General features: G+C 43.1%; 1 protein-coding gene across 1 annotated transcript in view; it reads left to right on the top strand.

Annotated features, from left to right (window-relative positions):
* Positions 1-20,252, top strand: part of RFC3 (replication factor C subunit 3) — a 132,364-nt gene that overhangs the window by 90,513 nt on the left and 21,599 nt on the right. The window contains exons 2-3 of the mRNA XM_056858348.1: positions 16,379-16,475; positions 19,446-19,583. Coding sequence (XP_056714326.1) covers positions 16,389-16,475; positions 19,446-19,583 — 225 coding nt within the window. The 5' untranslated portion in view covers positions 16,379-16,388. The remainder of the gene's footprint in view (positions 1-16,378; positions 16,476-19,445; positions 19,584-20,252) is intronic.

Genomic DNA, 20,252 nt, shown 5'->3' on the forward strand with positions numbered 1-20,252 from the left:
TGCTGCCTAAATATTTTAATCTGCAATGCTGACTAATGAGTGTAGGGTCTAAGGTTTCCAGCCTCCAAGTGGGGCCTGGAAATGTCCTGGAATTACAACTGATCGGCACACTACATAAATAAATTCCCCTGGAGGAAAAGGCAGCTTCAGAGGGTAAACTCTATGGCATTAGACCCTGCTGAGGTCCCTCCCCAGGCTCCATCCCTAAATTTCCAGGAATCTCCCAGCCCAGAGTTGGTAACCCTAACTGGATCAGATCCTTAAAATGCTGCTTAATAAAGAATTCTAGAACTGATGGCTTGTAGAATATAACTCCCCAAGGAAAACATGTAACAAGAGTAACACCACCATATTTTATGTGCAAAGGAGAAAACACGTACATTTTATAAATTAACTGGTAACAGAGGAAAAGAAGAAAGCTTTTTTTTTTCTTGCAGGTACTGAACCAAAACAACTCACTCAAAGGAGAGTGGTGCCACCCTGTGGTCATTCAAGCAGATACTTTACACAAAGGGGAAAGTCAATTGTTAATAAAAACAGGAATAAAATGCAAGTGCAACTAAGCTGGTGAATTTTTCTAGCCACAAAGAATTGTAATAAATCGTTCCATTTTGGTTTAAGTTTATTTATTTATTTTTTCCTGACCAATAGATGGTGGAAAGTCTTTTTTTGCTGACAAGATGTCATTAATACAGTCTGATCTAGATGTTGATTGTAACATAGGCCCACCAGTAGAAATGCCTAATACAACGACTGGTCTGTTTATGGACCACTTTGACCTAGTTTCCATAAATGGATGTTGACAAGATCCTGGGATCCATGAAGGCCAGTCCTTGTGCCCTGGATCATTTCCCAATGTGGCTTGTAAGATCATGTAAGGACCACATCAACAAGTCCTTAGCATCAATTCTAAATCAAGCACTAACTCAGGGCACCTTCCATTAGCCACTCAAATAGGTGGTTATCTGTCCACTACTAAAAAAAATCAATCATCCCTACAGCAAAAGGATGTAGGCAATTACTGCCTGCCTCTAATTTGCTCTTCCTAGGCAAAGAGATTGATATAGAGCAGTAGCAGACCAACTCCAGGTCTTCTTGGATAACTCATCTGGTTTACAGTAGAACCTTTTCAGTTTGATTTCAGATCTGTCTATGGGACAGAGATGGCTCAGCTTCCTTTAGTCAATGGCCTCCTTCTAAATGTAGACAAAGGTCAAGCATTCTTATTGTTCCTACTGGACGTATCTGCCATCTTTGATAAACTGGACTTTGCCATCTTGATGAGGTGCTTGGAGGCAAAAGTAGGCATCTAGGGTTGTGCTCTGGGCTGGTTTAAATAATTCCTCACTGATCAGACCCAAAGAATTAACCTATGAGACCAGTTTACATCAGTGTGGGACCTATCTTGTGGGATTTCACAGGATGCAGTCCTATCTCCCACATTCTTCATTCTCTATGTAAATCTCTTAGGCCAAATCATTAATAGTTTTGGGGTTGCCTGTCATCATTATGTAGATGATACTTAGCTATATATGTCCTTATCCAAATCTCCTAGTGATGCGGTAGAGGTCCTGAATCTGTGGTTAAATGGCTGAATAAACTGAAACAAACCTCTAAAAAGATAGAGGTAATAGAGAAAGCAGAGATTTTGAAGAACATGGTTCTCCCTTCTTTTGATGGGGTTCAGCTGACCCTTGCTGACTCAGTTAAGAGCCTTGGTGTTATACTGGATCCAGCCACACTGCTGGAGAAGCAAATTAATGTTCTGCAAAAAAACAAAAACAGATTCTTCCAACTTATCCAGAAGATGGCCCTCTACCTTGATACAGATAATCTGGCTGCCTGGATCCATGCCTCAGTAACATCAAGACTAAACTACTGTAATGCACTCTACATAGGTCTCCCCTCAAAGTCAATTCAGAGACTCCAGCAGGTTGTGGTGAAGGAACTGAGAAGAACCAGGAGAGAGGGCTCAGCTGTAAAGAAACAGCTCTCAAAAAGTGAGGAAACCCCATGGAAGCTTTTCATCAGTTTGTGTCTCACTGTGCCATTCTTAACGGGAGCCCGAATCCCAGCATTTGAGATTGAGGTCCTTGGCTCACGGAAGTGCCATCTCTGACCTTAAAAATAAGCAATCAGATGAATGTTCCCATTCTGGCCAAACTCTACTTGCCTTCATTTTAGCATAATGCTTGGCTAGGAGCTGGCTGGTCATTGAACTTAACAGAGAAAATCCTAGTAGGCCACTGCCCTAAATGCCCGCTGGTGGCCAAGAGCCAGCCCCTGGAAACTGGTGTCAGTTAACCAATTGCCTTCTCTTGCACTGTTGTCAGTGTGTGGTAAGAAGCACTGGGTGAGCCAACGCCTGTTGAAGGTGCTGCTTGTAGTGCCACAGGGGGCACTCAGCTTGGTTTGCTCCAGGGCCATTTTCACTTCCCAGTCTATTCTGTTCACTTTCTTCAAATCAAGAACCAATGGAGTCCCCCGGAGGTAAAAAGGTGTGCTCCATCTGCTCATGCCTCGAGCTTCAGCTGTTAAATTGATTGTTACAAATTCTAACTAGAGCCCAGAAGTGGGAACAAACCTACCCCTCCTTCAGTTGCATCTTCTAGACAAACTGCTGTCAGGCATTATACTCTAGAGATATGATCAGAACTAATGCTTATATCAGACTCCTGAAAATCCCAGTTTGTTTCCTCACTCTCTGGCTGTCTACTAAAGATATATTATTTTGCTGAACTAGAAATTGCTATGCGGTTTTCATCTCCACAGTTATCAAAACATTTTGAAAAGTAGATAGAACAAGATTCAGGCATTCCACCCAGTGTTCAAATATGAGGGAGACCATAGCATCTCAGGAATATACATACCGGTTTGTTTTTTGGCAAAAGTATATCCCACCATTCTCTCAGTAATGTCCCCAAAGAGGAAGCTGAACAGGTTGAAAAGTATGAACTTTAAGAATTTTGAACAACCAATAAGGGAAGACAGATTATATTTTTTAAATGAAGGTAATTGAGTAATGTCTGCTGTCTTTCTAACCGAAGACAGCTACATTAGCAAATACTGCAGATTTCTAGAAAAGTCTCATTTAATCAATTAATTAATTACAAGGTTATTCTGACCGTCCTCCAAGGACCTCAGGATGGTGAACATGCCACCATTTTAATCTCACAACAATCCAGAGTAAGTTAGGCTGACTGATCTTTAGAGTTGCCATCCTCCAGGTGGTCGCTAGAGATCTCCCGCTATTACAAATGATCTCAGTTCACCTGGAGAAAATGGCCACTTTGGAAGGTAAACTCTATGGCACTGTACCCCATTGAAGTCCCTCTCCTCCCCAAACCCCGTCTTCCTCAGGCCCCAAAATCTCCAGGTATTTCCCAACCTAGAGCTGGCAACCCCAAGATCACCCAGTGAACTTTTCATGGTTATGCACTTTGGTGAGTCTTTCTATGGTATAACTAACTGTGGAATCCTTAACTTGCTTTCTAAACCAGTGTAGAGAACAAAACGTTTTATCTAATGTTGCAATACTAGCGAATAAAACCAGACTGCCGCTGGCTTAAATTGTTTCCTTATATTTACTTTTTGTGATTGCCACTTAATAGGCCTAGCATGGCAAGGTAACACTTCCAAGGGAGGGGGAAAATCTATTTGGGGTGCAGATCAAGAACAGAAAATATTGTTCTGATGATAGTTTTCTGAGGTGATGTGGCAAGAAGTTAAAGATTTCTGTAGGCATCTGACAAAACAATTACTTTAATTCATTTCCACAGATTGAAAGGGAAAGGAAAACACCTAGGGTGTTCAGAGAGATTGCACTGAGGAGAATGGCAACACAGCTTTTATTTGTTTATTTGAGTATTTATATGCCCCACTATCTATCTATCTATCTATCTATCTATCTATCTATCTATCTATCTATCTATCTATCTATCTATCTATCTATCTATCTATCTATCTATCTATCTATCTATCTCCTGACTGCGTATATTACATAGATGATTACATATATATATATATGTAATCATCTATTAAAATTATTCAAGGACATCATTAAGACATAAAAGTGACATGTGTAACTTTCAAGCTCTTCCATAAGCTCTTTTAAACAGTTCTGTTTTATTTACACATGAAGCTACCTTATACTGAATCAGACCCTCGGTCCATCAAAGTCAGTATTGTCTACTCAGACCGGCAGCGGCTCTCCAGGGTTTCAGGCAGAGAAAGGTCTTTCACATCACCTACTTGCCTAGTCCTTTTAATTGGAGATGCTGGGGATTGAACCTGGGACCTTCTGCATGCCAAGCAGAGGCTCTACCACTGTGCCACTGCCTCTCCCTTTCTCACTGGAAGGTCCCAAGGACGGGGGCCTGCCTCACCCCTTCTGGGACAGCGTTTCACAGCACTGGACTTTACAACAATAGAAAATGTCTGTGCCTAAGCCATAGCAGATCATACTCTTGAGGGGGGGGGGTCTGCCAGAAACCTTATTATAGTAGTAGAAGAAGAAGAGTTGGTTTTTATACCCCAATTTTCTCTACCTTTAAGGAGTCTCAAACCGGCTTACAATCACCTTCCCTTCTCCTCCCCACATAGGGTTGCCAACCTCCAGGTACTAGCTGGGGATCTCCTGCTATTACAACTGACCTCCAGCCAATAGAGATCAGTTCACCTGGAGAAAATGGCCGCTTTGGCAATTAGACTCTATGGCATTGAAGTCCCTCCCCAAAACCCGCCCTCCTAAGGCTCCACCCCAAAAACCTCCCTCCGGAGGCGAAGAGGGACCTGGCAACCCTATCCCCACAACAGACACCTTGGGCCTATTCAAACTGCATTTATAATCCGTTTGAGCAGCAGGGTGCTAATGGATTTTTTGTGTGTCAGTTCAGACACAACCGCTTGGGCTCCTGGCTGCTAATGGATTCCTTTTACGTGTTTGGACAAAGCCGTTTGTGTCCCATTTGCAAAGTGAGGCTGAGGTGTTTTTTATGAAAATTGCTTTCAACTGTTTTCAGTTCTTCCTTTCACGGCTGAATCGCTCCAGCGTAGGGTTGCCAGGCCCCTCTTTGCCACTGGCGGGAGGCTTTGGGGGCAGAGCCTGAGGAGGGTAGGGTTTGGGGAGGGGAGGGACTTCAATCTCCAGCTAGTACCTGGAGGTTGGCAACCCTGTTCCAGTGTGCTGTCTGTACTGCGTGGAGTGCTTTGGGAAGGACTGCGATTGTTTTCCCACCTTTTTTGCGCACGGGGGGGGGGGGGAATCATGGTGCTGTTTGAACCAGCCAGAGAGCTTTAGAGACGGCTCATAGACAGATTGAAAGGAGCTGTGTAAACACCCATCTTTGTACCGCTTTATTCCAAGATGGGCCAACAACGGATGACATCCAGTTTAGAACGGCAATCTGAATAGGGCCAAGCTTGTGCGGCAGGTGGGGCTGAGAGAGTTTTGAGAGACTAGCCCAAGGTCACCCACCAGGCTTCACGTGTAGGAGTGGAGAATCAAACCCGGTTCTCCAGATTAGAGTCCACCGCTCTTAACCACTATACCACGCTGGCTCTGTACACCAGAAGAGTAATACAGCTTATACATAAGTGAGCCAAAGATGCTGCCCTTCCAGCACTCCTCTTTTTATGTGTAAATGTGTGAATGTAGAACTATCATCTCCCTCAGAAGCGTATGCTCAAACACATACACACAGAATTGAATCTGCAATAACTCGCTTCCCTTCTGATTTCCTTACACAGGCTTAATAACTCATGCTTTCCCCTCTGCTGCAAGCTCAGGAGTAATTTTGGACCTCTCCTAATATTCTCCAGCAGACAATACCGTTTATGCTAGGGGAATGTGCCTCAGGACCTCTGCTGTTGGTAAGATAAGCGCACTGTCACTGTGTTGCTGCTGTGGAAACAGCTTGCATGAATGTGGGATACCAAATTTCCGGGCCAAGAATGGTTTTCATGTCTCCAGTGAGGAATCTCTTTTCACCAAACATCAAAATATGTGTCAATATTAGCCTTCAGCATGAGTCTACAGTCCTAAATCAGTAATACACGAAACACTGTTGAATGAAAAGCAAGCTTGGAAAAGATCAAAAGCCAGGGAAACCCCAGGAGGCGCACAAATGCACCAGAATGCTGTGGGAAAGCAGGGAAAGAAAGCCACTTGTCAACAGCATCATACCTGGGGCAAATAAGCCATTGGAAACAGCCATTAAAAAGCACTGATTTTGCTGCAATCACTCTGGTAGCATGAGCAGTATGACTTGCAAACATGATTTTATCTTCTCTTCAGCATCCATTGTAACATCCTCTGAAGACAGCCGTGGAGTCTGATCTGGAGAACTGGGTTGGTTTCCCCACTCCTACACATGAAGCCAGCTGGGTGACCTTGGGCTAGTCACACTCTCTCAGCCTCACCCACCTCACAGAGTGTCTGTTGTAGGGAGGGGAAGGGAAGGTGTTTGTAAGCTGGTTTGAGTCTACCTTAAGTGGTAGAGAAAGTCGGCATATAAAAACCAACTCTTCTTCTTCTTCTTCCTCCTCCTCCTCCTCTTCACACACAGTAGTGCTATGGGGGGCACTTTGCAAAAAGATTGTAGATATAAGCCTGTGGGACACCCCCCCCACACACACTGCTTTATAAATTATGAGTTCATTTTGTGCAATAAAGACCGAAGTCCATTTTTCTTTGAGGTACAAAACCTTCCCTGACATTAAGAGCAGCGCTGAGCTACTGAGCAAGGAATGTATTTACAGATTCCAGAAGGCTCTTGGGCCGGAGGTGTCAGATTTGTGGTCAAGGGACCAGGTGTTGAGCAGTTGAGAATCACAGCAGAAAAAATAATAATATTCGGTTTGCCCTCAGATATTGTGGATGTCCCCCTATAAAAACACTAAAAAGTTGCAATAAAAAAACGGAAACACAATATGTTGTTTTTCCTTTTTTATTTCAAAACCAAAAACATATGTGTGCAAAGGAGGGGGGAGAGATTAGATGTTAGGACTGGATTCTTTAATAGGACATTATAGTGTAATTGTATTAGCACATCAGTCTGATAGTTTTTTTCCATTGGTTTCAATGGGAAAATTCATTTTTTTGGGTGTACCCGCTCACGCAAGGGATCTAGTCCCTGCCAAATTTCAGAATGATAGGAAAAAGCATCCTGTTCTATAAGCAATTAATTTTTTTTTTGCATTTGCAGAGCTGACACTGGGAGACATAAATTAGTGTGTGGTTAAGCCTTTCCTTCCTTTCCCAAGATCCTCAAGTGGGTCACTGGGGTCTATTTTTTATAATCAAAAACAGCATTCAGTCCAGGGGAGCAAAACGCTGCCTCCACTATACTTCATTGTGTTCTGGTGCTTCCTGTATTTTTCTCCCAGACCAGCTACAAAACTGGAACCAGCTAGACTGGGGGGGGGGGGGGGGATCCTGATAATATCTCGGCTTGACATTGACTGGATAGGTGAATGTGATTACATTTAGGGGTGGCATGCTCAATATTACTGTGGAGGGGTTAGAGTTGCCCTGCTATTCTGGTTCACAGGTCTATTTCCATGTATCCCTGGCTGTCACAGCAGGTATGTCTATTCAGGTCAATGCTGGCAGACCTAATATGCTTACTCACTGTTAGTCCTCCACCAGGCTAACCACTGACAAACGTACCATTTATCTCCCCACCCCCCAACTTCAGTTATACTCATTATTTCTTTACTTCATTCATACCCCACCTTTCTCCACAATGGGCATCCAAAGAAGCTTACATCATTCTACTCTCCTTCATTTCATCCTCACAACAGCCCTATAAGGTTGGTAAGGCTGAGAATATGTGACTGGCCCAAGGTCACACAGTGAGCTTCTATGGCAGAGTGGGGACATAGGTCTTCCATATCCTAATCTGAAACTCTAAACAATTACTCCACACTGGCTTTTGTAGGGTGGCTACTGTTGAATAGTAGCAAGCACCCAGTTTTGGGTGAGTCATTAAAGTCATGTGGTATCGAGTTGTCTCATGGCTGGTGACAGGCATGGCCCAGATAAGCCCTCTCTCAAAGGCCAAAATAACTCTGGAAAGGGCTCTGCCCCTCTTCCTTGGCTTTTAGTGTCAGAAACCAAGGCTTGAAGGCTGGGAATACTGTTGTCATTGCCTAGCAACTGCCACTGAGAGCATTTGTTTTTAAAGCTACAGACACTGCTTCTGGAGGTTTTTATCCCCCAAATGTATTTTTTTTTAGATTTCAGATATTTTTGCAAAACCTGAGGCATTTCTTGCATTTGTAGAAAGATCTGTCCTGTCTGAATATACTGGAGATAGGGGTCACAGACACAGTTTTAGCCATGTTGAGAATTATACTTTCCTTTCCTTTATCTTAAAAAAGCTTGCCTTATTCATTTTGTTTGTACATTTCAAAGTCTTTGTTATTTTTCCTGAATCATTTCATGTTTTAATATTGCATCCCATCCTTCTTTACATTCAGTGACCCAAACAAGAAAAAGCATGAAAAAAATCCTATCAATGCCCAGCAGAGTGGTATTAATCCTATCACATCTTTGATCAAGGGCATCTGCTCATGCCTGTGGCAAAAAAATCCCTATTGAACAATTTCTGAAGTTTCCTCAACAATGTCACTTCTTTTCAAAAAGTAGTATTGTTTTCAACAAACATCTAACACAAGATTGCTTCTTCTAACAGTAGACATAAAAGCATATGCAAAAAAGGTTCCTTGCAACTATGGAGTAATCACATCAAACTGGGAAGGGGGGGAAACCATTTCAACATTGATCCTAATAATTCAACTTGTAAACCATCTCTCTGTGAGAAAGAACCTTTGGGGCAGACTCACCAACCTTAACATCAAAATCACATTAACCTGAATCTTTTATATTGCTTCATGCTAATATTATTCCAAACTAATTTGCTAACTTTACAAAAGAGCCAGCATGGTGTAGTTAGTGGTTAAGAGCGGTGGTTTGGAGCAGTGGACTCTGATCTGGAGTACTTGGTTTGATTCCCCACTCCTCCACACGTGGCGGACGCTAATCTGGTGAACCAGGTTGGTTTCCTTACTCCTACACAGGAAGCCAGCTGGATGAGTCGCAGCTCTCTTAGAGCTCTCTCAACCTCACCTACCTCACAGGGTGTCTGTTGTGGAGAGGGGAAGGTAAGGTGATTGTAAGCCGGTTTGATTCTTCCTTAAGTGGTAGAGAGAGTTGGCATATAAAAACCAACTCTCCTTCTCCTCCTTCTTCTTCACAGCTGACTACTATTTTACCTGGTTTTTGGTATACTGGAGAGGTAGACCTTTTACCTCCTATTCCCCCCCCCCAAGTGCTGCTGTATTTTGCCTGGCCCTGTACAATGCCACATCAACACTAGGAGGCAGGGTCACTCCACACCTCTTTTGCAGAAGGCCACCGGCCATCGCCTTGCAGCTGGCAGCTACAACACTAGCGAAAGAAATGAGGGCTTGGCTCCAACAGAAGAGCAAGGGAATGAGCTGTCATCTTGAATTATCACTGGGACTGTAGTGCTGATTCCTATATTCTGTTGCTAATACACAGCAGAATTTAGGGTTATTGGTAGCACTGGCCTTATATAGACCCTGGAATTCGAAAGCCGCTCGCATGAACAGGTGACACTTCCATTTGCTCAAGGAGGCAAGAAGAAGGAATCCATGGAAATAAAACACTTACTGGCTTTGACAAATGCCTTCCTCTATGTGCCCTCTCCAGCCATTCCCAGAGAATCCCCTAACCTTCAAGATTGTGGGTGGGGGGAGGTCACAGGAGGCTGCAGATGGAAGGGAGAGGAGGGAAGGCTGCATTGCATGATCTTACCTCCACTCTCACTGTTTTGGATCCAAGCTGCTGTTTTTCTCTTCTGTACAATTGTATTAAAAGGTGTTTTTTTAAAGCAACAACAAATTTGTTCATTTGAATATTTGCAGTGAATAAATATATAAGCGTGTGAGAGAATTAATATTTTTATGTATCATTATTCCATTGCTAAAAAGAGAGCACATTTCAGAAGTGTGTTTTGTTGTTGGGTTTTTTTTGTACTTAAAAAGAAAATAAATGGCCTCAATTTGCATAATGATGCATCAATGTTTCCAGGCTCTCTTGTCCATTGAAATTAAGTACAATTTACCTGTAATTTTAGTATGGTACAAGCAAGAGTGAATGATACGGAAGAAAACATCAGAACTGGAAAGAAAAGCAAACTTTCCCCCAAACTGATGTGGAACTTCAGAAACTTCTGTCTGAAAAGGAAACTCTCATGAAGGTGGCTCTCAAGAGAACTGTCAGAAATTCAAAAACTTCTGTATGTCAGATGATCTAACAAAAAATGTAATCACTTCACCAGGGAAAAGAAAAAAGTTAAGAGACATGAAAAGCATATGTTGCGACTTGAAAAAGAAGAGACCCTATTAAAATAATTAGTATGCAGTGGGAACAGAATATTTAATAAAAAGAAAGCTGCCTAGCGTTTCATCCTTACGTTTTTTGGTAATCTTACAAAATGTACAACATTAGAAAGCTTTCAGGCGCTACTGAAGTTCTGGAGTTAGAATCAGTCATGTGCCAGCTCATCTTCAAATGCACAATATGGATGAAATTATAATTGTGTTATAATATAACAAGCATAAACCCAGTCTAGTTGGTCTCCCTCCCCCCTTTTCTCAGGTCCATTTGCCTTGAAGGTAAGAGACAATCTCCTGAAATTGGGAAGGCCTGAAGGTTCTGAATAACAAAGAATGGAGCATGGCTAGTTTGTTTCACTTTGCTTTCTATGTTTCTGTTGTGCTCCACAAAAAGCTGAGCACTACTCTCCAGTTACAGCCTTGGAAACATTCCCCCTCCCTAGCTGATACAGTGTAGTGTAGTGGTTAAGAGCGGGGGACTCTAATCTGGAGAACTGGGTTTGATTCCCCACTCCTCCACATGAGCGGTGGACTCTAATCTTGGGAACCGGGTTGATTTCCCCACTCCTACACATGAAGCCAGCTGGGTGACCTTGGGCAAGTTACAGCTCTGTTAGAGCTCTCTCAGCCTCACCTACCTCACAAAGTGTCTGTTGTCCGGAAAAGAAGGGAAGGTGATTGTAAGCCGGTTTGATTCTTTCTTAAGTGGTAGAGAAAGCCGGCATATAAAAACCAGCTCTTGTTCTTCCCTCCCTCAGGTCATCAACTGATTTCTGTGTACCCAGGCCTCAGCTGTTATTTCCCATTCGGGTTGCTGACACGGTGATTGTTGGTGGTCCTATAAGGCTTGACCGCAACACAAAACTTAGTGGACTCCCTAAAACAGCTTTACACCTTGGTGTTCTAGCAACTGGCACAAAAGCAAAGGAACCAGCTAGGATCAGGGAAAGGGTTGTGCTTGGCTAGCAATGCTTGGCTGTTCAATAGGGTTGCCAGCCTCCAGGTGGTGGCTGGAGATTTCCTGCTATTACAACTGATCTCCAGCTGATAGAGATCAGCTCACCTGGAGAAAATGGCCACTTTGGCCATTGTACTCTATGGCATTGAAGTCCCTCCCCAAACCCCGCCCTCCTCAGGCTCCGCCCCCGAAACCTCCCACCAGTGGGGAAGAGGGGCCTGTCCCCATGTGGCAACATCTTGATTTTGATCCCTCCAGCTTGAACGCATCAGCCATTCATGCCCAATTTTTATGCAGCATGCTTCCTAGTTGTTTGATTTGCTTTGCTTTGCCAGTTGGACCCCCTTAACTAAAAACACCTTTGCTTTACAGTATATCCTTCCAGCGATTTGCTTTGTGTACTGTATGTGGCTACTTCTGGTATCTACTGAGATCCCACCCTCCGATACAAGGGGGTGCTTCTCATTTCAGAGCTGTTGACAGTGCAGGTATGGTCTTTACTGGCCAGGATTTTGGATTTTAAAAATATGAGTCTGTCTAATGCAATCAGTGTTGCTCTTTTTATTGTCTCACTTCATGGGGGTGACAGCAGCCTGTCAACACTTGAGCCATCTGTCAGCTGTAAGGGTCTAGTTCTCCTAGCAATTAGCAGTCTGGCCTGTGGGAGGAACACAGAAACTCACTCGCAGTCATATAGCCATCATGATGTAGAAAGGATGGGCTAAACCGGAGTGACAGCTGACAGAGCAGATAACCAAACCATCAAGTAATGCCCATTATGCTAAACCAATGTTTGCTCAATCAAATCCCCAAGCAGAAGAAGTATAAAACAGTTTTCTAAATGACATATATGAAGGAACAGTTACAGAGGATGTGGTAGGAACCACATGGCGATTATCAAGGTTGGCTTCCTTGATGTAGTAATCACTTTGGCACTATTTATTACATTTTCATTCATCCTGTCATTATTACACATGAATTCTGCCCGTTCCTCAATGAACTATGTTTTAGTGCCACCTCTGCCATTGTCGCTACTGCAACTCCCATCATCAGCTTGAATTTGGTGGCCAGTTTTCAAATGCGTAGCTTTATTTTCTGATAAGTTATGCCTGACTGAGGCAACCATAGTTACTAGTACAAAAAGGAGGGTCGTGGTGGTTCTGGAAATTATGTGGGCCTTAGGATTGCCGGGTCCCTCTTTTCCACCAGTGCCAGTTCTGAGGCTTCATTTTGTATTTCTGGATGAATTATGCCTGCTACAGACAACCATAGTTTCCATTGCAAATAGTGTGTATATGTGGGGTGGGGGGGGGAAGGGGAGAAGTGGGCAGGTTGAGGTCTGCTGCCTGGTCATTTTAACTGGAATATCCAGGGATTGAACCTGGGACCTTCTGTACGCCAAGCAGAGGCTCTTCCAGTGAGCCACAGCCCTTCCCTGAACTGTTTTCATGAACTGTATTCTCAGGTGGCACAGGCATGCATACATAGAAAGAAAATGAAAACAATGAGGTCAAAGGAGGATGAAAGGAGAAATTAATTTGCTACCTGAAGGGTTAGGATTTAGTGGACGCTACTCCACACAAGTTTATGCACTGATAAATATGCTAATTTTAAGGAGCAACAAGACTCCTAGCTGTTTTTGCAACATAAGGTCAATATTACTCCCCAGAATTGAACCCAATCATATCTAGTCAATAGTTAAGTCATGGAACTCTGTAGAATGTATAGGGTTGCCAGGTCCCTCTTCACAACTGATGGGAGGTTTTGGGGGTGGAGCCTGAGGAGGGTGGGGTTTGGGGAGGGGAGGGTCTTCATTGCCATAGAGTTCAGTGGCCAAAGTGGACATTTTTCTCCAGGTGAACTGATCTGTATCGGCTGGAGATCAGTTGTAATAGCAGGAGATCTCCAGCTAGCACCTGGAGGTTGGCAACCCTAAGAATTCACTACCTAGCATACATAGTATCTGCCTTTAAAGTGATAGTTGATTCAACTTGTAGTTCTAGTCAGGGTTGCCACCAGCCTCCAAGTGGGGCTTGGAAATATCTTGGAATTACAACCGATCTCCAGACAACAGAGATCAGTTCTACTGGAGAAAACGGCTCTTTGGATGGTGGATACTATGGCATTATACCCTGCTGAGCTCCTTTCTCTCCCCAAACCCTGCTCTCCCCCAGGTTTGATCCCAAAGTCTCCAGGAATTTCCCAACCTGGAATTGGCAACCCTAGTTCTAGTGTTTAATAAATGTTCAAATGCCGGTTATTTTAGTAGTCTTGATTTTTTTTCCGGTGTGGGGCTGGGCAGGCAACTTATGTGAATCTTAAGGTTTCTAATGTTTTTTTTTTTAATGCTCAAAAATGTCTGATGGTGTGTGCACTGTATAGATTTTTAACATGCTCCATTCATTCTAAGTATATGCATATGCATATGTATCCTTCAGTGTGTTCTACTTGACTGAAGACTGAAGGACCAGCCAGCTTTTTCACTCTATCTTCCCCAAGTCTCCCATCCTACGTGGCTTTTGTCCGTTCTAGTTCCATGAACCCCCCACGTAGCTATTTCAGATAGTCAGATTTGAGGTTCCTTCCTCGTTGTGCTAGGCATTCAGCGGGGGAGACTTCACGCCACAATGGCTGTTTCCCTTCCTCTTCCTGAGGCATTTGTTTCAATTCATACTGTGATAAATCAGTGAAAAATATGTTAGTTATCTTGCCAGGCATCCTTTATTTGCCAGATGTCCTTCATTATGTTTTAAATGATTTTTTCCTTATTAAGGATCATAACTGACAGCATATAGTAGATGCTGCTTCTAAGACTGCCTGGTCAAAATCTGAATGTTAGCATCCCAATCCTAAGCATGTGAAACTGGAAGTCAATTTTCATTGGAGTCAACCTGTTTTACTTCTAAAACAAGTACAAGATGTGACACAGAAGCATGTTGGTGCCTCTACCTGAGTTCTTGTTAGATCAGAGTAGCACCTTAAAGGTAAAGGTCCCCTGTGCAAGCACCAGGTCATTCCTGACCCATGGGGTGACGTCACATCCTGGTGTTTCCTAGGCGGGGTGGTTTGCCAGTGCCTTCCCTGTCATCTTCCCTTTACCCCGAGCAAGCTGGGTACTCATTTTGCCAACCTCGGAAGGATGGAAGGCTGAGTCAACCTTGAGCTGGCTACCTGCAACCAACTTCCGTCGGGATCGAACTCAGGTTGTGAGCAGAGCTTTTGACTGCAGTGCTGCAGCTTAACACTCTGCGCCACGGGGCTCCTAGTAGCACCTTAGAGACCAATAATATTTTTGAGTTATGAGCTTTCAAAAGTCAAAGCTGTCTTCGCCAGCTTTGATTTTTAAAAGCTGATCAGCTGTAGGTTCAGAACAATCTTAAGGAAGTACCGTTCCACAACGAATTATGCGGTTTATTGCCAGGGAATGTGTTGACTTCCAGTGCGGGCTTTACAAAAGGAGTTAGCCAAATTTATTCTGTCAAACATTTATTAGCTGCGAAAATGGAGCTTCTGTGTTCAGTGGCAGTATACCTCAGAATGCCAGAAGCAAGCATTATACAGTGGGGGTGGGAGAGGACTGGTGCCTTCATGACTGGCTCGTGTTGGAAAGAGGTTGCTGGATTACAGGGATTTTTCCTCTGAACCAAGTAGGACTGTTCTCATGGGGAGATGCAGCACAGTGTAAAATAATTCACAGTGGGTAGCCGTGTTAGTCTGCCTGCAGTAGTAGAAGGTATCTGAAAAAGTGAGCTGTGGCTCACAAAAGCTCATACCCTGCCAGAAAATATTTTTGTTAGTCTTTAAGGTGCTGCTGGACTCTTGCTCTTTTCTACTAGTGTAAAATAAGACAGAGGCCCGTAGCATCTTAAATTTATTCCATCATAACTAGAAAAGGGCAAGAGTCCAGTAGCACCTTAAAGACTAACAAAAATATTTTCTGGCAAGGTATGAGCTTTCGTGAGCCACAGCTCACTTCTTCAGATACTTATCTGAAGTATACCCTACCAGAAAATATTTTTGTTAGTCTTTAAGGTGCTGCTGGACTCTTGCTCTTTTCTACTAAAAATATTTTTGTTAGTCTTTAAGGTGCTGCTGGACTCTTGCTCTTTTCTACTAAAAATATTTTTGTTAGTCTTTAAGGAGCTGCTGGACTCTTGCCCTTTTCTACTAAAATATTTTTGTTAGTCTTTAAGGTGCTGCTGGACTCTTGCTCTTTTCTACTAAAAATATTTTTGTTAGTCTTTAAGGAGCTGCTGGACTCTTGCCCTTTTCTACTAAAAATATTTTTGTTAGTCTTTAAGGTGCTGCTGGCCTCTTGCTCTTTTCTACTAGTGTAAAATAAGACAGAGGCCTCTTGCTCTTTTCTACTAAAAATATTTTTGTTAGTCTTTAAGGAGCTGCTGGACTCTTGCCCTTTTCTACTAAAAATATTTTTGTTAGTCTTTAAGGAGCTGCTGGACTCTTGCCCTTTCCTACTACTGCAGACAGACTAACACGGCGACCCACTGTGAATTATCTCCATCCTAAATGTTTGCGAGCCAGCGCTCACTTCATCAGTTGCACAGAGCACGGGTCAAACGAGCTGCTCTTGTTTGATCGCAACCTTACAAGCGAGGCCTCGCTAATCTTCATGCCTCCCCGGGAAGCCAGACACCCTTGCCCGCGCGTTGCCATAGAAACAGTACGTAGCCCAGCGGCGGCGCTGCTTTTCTTGACGCATGAAATCATTCGTCCCTAGTCACCGGCTGCGATTTTTTAAAAAAAATCCCAAATCGGCCACCGTAAAAGACGGAGGCGTGATCCAGCCTGACTACGACTGGCGGAAGTGAAACTTCGCTGGCGTGAAACACACGCCTAAGGAATTTTGGGCGCATGCGCTTGGTGACGTGTCACGGGACTGTTGTCGTCTGTTCTAGGCGGGAGATCTTCGTAGTGAAGGCGCGCGCTTGTTTTCCGTTTGTTCAGCAGTGGCCGTTTGTTCAGCGGTTTGTTCCTGGTGGTGGCCATGAGCCTTTGGGTGGATAAGTACCGGCCGAGCTCGCTCGGCAAACTGGACTATCACCGGGAGCAGGCGGCGCAGATTCGCAACTTGGTGAGAGGGGGCTGCAGAAGGCGGACTCCCGGGGGCTCCCCCATCTTCTTTCCCCCACCCCGCCGGTCCCGAGCCATTTATTTGTCACCACTTATCTTTCTTATAGATCAAATCAAGCCTGAACTGACCCTAGAAGCTAACATGACTAAACTGAGGCTGTCGTATTTTGGTCACGTCATGAGACGACAAGAGTCACTGGAAAAGACAGCCATGCTAGGAAAAGTGGAGGGCAGCAGGAAAAGAGGAAGACCCAACAAGAGGTGGACTGACTCTATAAAGCAGTGGTTCCCAACCTTTTTTTGACCAGGGACCACTAGGACTTTTTTGTTCGGTGCAGGGACCCCAAGGTTCAAAAAAAACATTCAGAGAATTTGAAAATAAACTTTAATCATAACTGTTAGTTAAACATTAAACTTAGAATAATATTTGAATATATATTTTTATAATAGAGAACTTATAATTGAAAATATTAATTTATTATGGGTTTATAACTTTGTTTCGCGGACCTTAATTTAGTTCTCGCGGACCCCCGGTTGGGAACCAGTCCTATAAAGGAAGCCACGGCCCTAAGTTTGCAAGACCTGAGCGAGGCTGTCAGAGATAGGACATTTTGGAGGACTTTCATTCATATGGTCGCCGTGAGTCGGAAGCGACTTGACGGCACTTAACACACACACATCTTTCTTAACCTTACTTCAAGTGGTTCTTGTAGGTTATCCGGGCTGTGTGCTTCAAGTGACTGGCCACGATCCTGAAGTTAGTCTGCGAAGGTTGATTCCTGGCATACGTGAAGTAATGACAAAAGATGTACTTCTGAGCCCCCCCCCTGCTGCAAAAAAAATTGTAGCTTGCCCTTTCATAATCCTTGTAATTAAAGAACTGCTTCCAGAGTAGTTATGGCATGGCTACTGAGTATGCTTGAGCTTTGGGACGGCTGTCCGGAACAAATGTTAAGACCTGGTTCACACGTCGGAGAGAATGAGGTGGCAGATCCATGAGGTGTGCGTGTGTTAAGTGCCGTCAGGTAGCTTCCGACTCATGGCGACCCTATGAATCAAAGCCCTCCAAAATGTCCTATCTTTGACAGCCTTGCTCTGGTCTTGCAAACCGAGGGCTGTGGCTTCCTTTATAGAGTCAGTCCATCTCTTGCTGAGTCTTCTTCTTTTCCTACTGCCTTCAACTTTTCCTAGTATGATTGTCTTTTCCAGTGACTCTTGTCTTCTCATAATGTCACCAAAGTACAATATCCTCAGTTTAGTCGTTTTAGCGTCCAGGGTTAGTTCAGGCTTGCTTTTATCTATAACCCACTGATTTGGGTTGGGGTTTTTTGTTTTTTTTTGGCAGTCCATGGTATCAGTAACACTCTCCTCCAACACCACATTTCAAAGGAGGCAGATTTAATCTATGAATGTTCCTTCACATAACTAGCTTGATGCAGATACAGAACTTGCAGGAATAAAAAGGTCTGAGCCAACCCTCCTTGCCTGATCTGCTGTTTTATTGTCACAAGTGTGATTTCTCCCCTGCCCCACCTTTTTGAAGTGGCACAGTCTATTCTGCTGCCTTATGCTTCTGCATGTTTGAATCAGGCCTAAGGCTATGCGACCTTAATTGGGTGTAATCTCCCAACTTGCTTCTGAGTAAGCATGCTTCAAATCCAGAGCAACCTTAAGGATGCTTGATCACATTCCATTCAGTAGCTTCTTCCTCTTCCCTCTGCAAGCATTATTCTCTCTGACCCTAGATGGTGTTGCTCATGTTGACAGCTTGTTTATAGAAAGGTGATATATCCCAGGGTACCTGCCTGAACATTTATTTACTGCTATCCTGGTGCCTCTGGGTAGATGTCTGGTATGCCTAAAATGAAGTATGAACATATTGTGTACTACTGTTGTGAAATGTGCAGTTTTTCCATTGCAAAATTACAGACATAGTGAAGAGCTGTGAGATTAAAGTAGTTCATCAGACATGAGATTCCAAGCTGGGACTTCTTGTGATGCGTGGCAGGCCTGCTTCTGGAATACAAGATGTATTAACCCCAAACTAAACTGAGTATTGGTGTCCATGTACATAACCTGGCCTTGTGAACTGATGAATCCTAAAACATCCTTATAGTCCATAGAGTGCTAGCTCATACATGGAAATCCAATGCCAGTTAGTGTGCTCAGGCTAAGCTGTGAGTTTAAAAGCACCATCCTATGCATGTAATCCTGTACACAATGAAGAGCCAGTCTGGGGTCAGTCTCTGGTTCAAGTCTCTGCTTGTCTGTGAACAGTTGCAACCTCTTCACCAAATCTACCTCACAGGGTTGTTAGGCTAAAATAAGGGAAGGGAATCCTATATATCAGGACTGTCAAACATAAGGCCCAGGGGGTGGATTCGGCCCCTTGAGAGCTCTTATCCAGCTTTTGAGCCCACTGAGGCGGCCATCCCCACTACTGTCGATCTGGGCTAGCGAGGCCTGGCCTGGCCCGACCAAGTGACATTGATGTCATATCCGGCCCTCGTAACAATTGAGTTCGACACCCCTGCTATATATGCTACATTGAGTTCCTAGAAGGGAATTCTATACTAGGTTGAGTTCCTGGAAGGGAAGGATGGGATAAAAATATGATAGATATGCTTGGAATTAAGTCTTGTCGATGGAGCGTTCTTAAGATTGCAGCCTTACGTGTCTCATTTTAACTCTGATTTCAGTGGCACTTAGTTCCATATAAAGTTGCTTGGTATTGTTGAGTAAGCCAGCCTGAGTCACACTCTGCAATCTTCAGTGTACCGTGTCTGTTACTGTTGAAGTAACTATTCTTAATGTATTTTTGTCTAAATATAAATTCTGCTTTTGTAGAACTGGGTATGAGAAAGTGTTTGTCAAGCTGTGCATCAATAACAAATTTTCTTTCTTTTTTAAAATAACGTTGCTCGTAAGCATAAGAAGCCACTACTAGAGTTTTTCTGTATTTTGTTGACAGGTTCAATGTGGTGACTTTCCTCATCTCTTAGTGTATGGCCCCTCAGGCGCAGGGAAAAAGACCAGAATAATGTGTTTGCTGAGGGAGTTATACGGCTCTGGAGTAGAGAAACTGAGAATTGAGCATCAAAATATAACGGTAAGAATTTCTCATGAAAAATAGAGAGACACGGAGGGCTAAACAGGGAATTATATGATGACTAGTGAAGTATGCTATCATTGATCTAATCCATTTATTTTAAAGATATCTTTGGGATAAAAATCTGTTACTATATTAAACTAACAATAAACATGTAATAATTGTAATGAACTAGATAATTAATAATTAATTTGTAACTAAGTTAGAAGTATTTTTTTTGGATTAGAATTACTATACAAAAGAGTAGATAAATTTATAATAAGACGGAGGAAGATGAGGGGGAAGTCTTTTAATTAATTTTTTTATTAATAGATGAAAAGGCTTTTCGACAACGTTGTTAAATTCTTTATTAGTATTATCTGTGAAATGAATATGTTGCTGAAAAGTTACCCAACAGTAAAAAATTGTGAAAATAATAAAAAATTTATGGGGGAAAAAAAGAATTTCTCATGAAAATTACTCTTAAGAAACACGGCGCAGAATCTGAGTGTGTCTTTCAGAAGAATATTGCTCTGTCTAAGGCATTAAAAACAAGTACAGTTTTAGATGTTGTTCTTATATCAATTTTTTCAGTCAAGTCAAATGCAAACCTTCCTTTTGCTAATGCACATGAAGAGGCGGAGCCAACCACAAAATATTAGTGACTGAGTTCATGCATAAGTCTAATAT

The sequence above is a fragment of the Euleptes europaea genome, chromosome 12 (assembly GCF_029931775.1).
Source record: "Euleptes europaea isolate rEulEur1 chromosome 12, rEulEur1.hap1, whole genome shotgun sequence".
Classification (NCBI taxonomy): Eukaryota; Metazoa; Chordata; class Lepidosauria; order Squamata; family Sphaerodactylidae; genus Euleptes; species Euleptes europaea.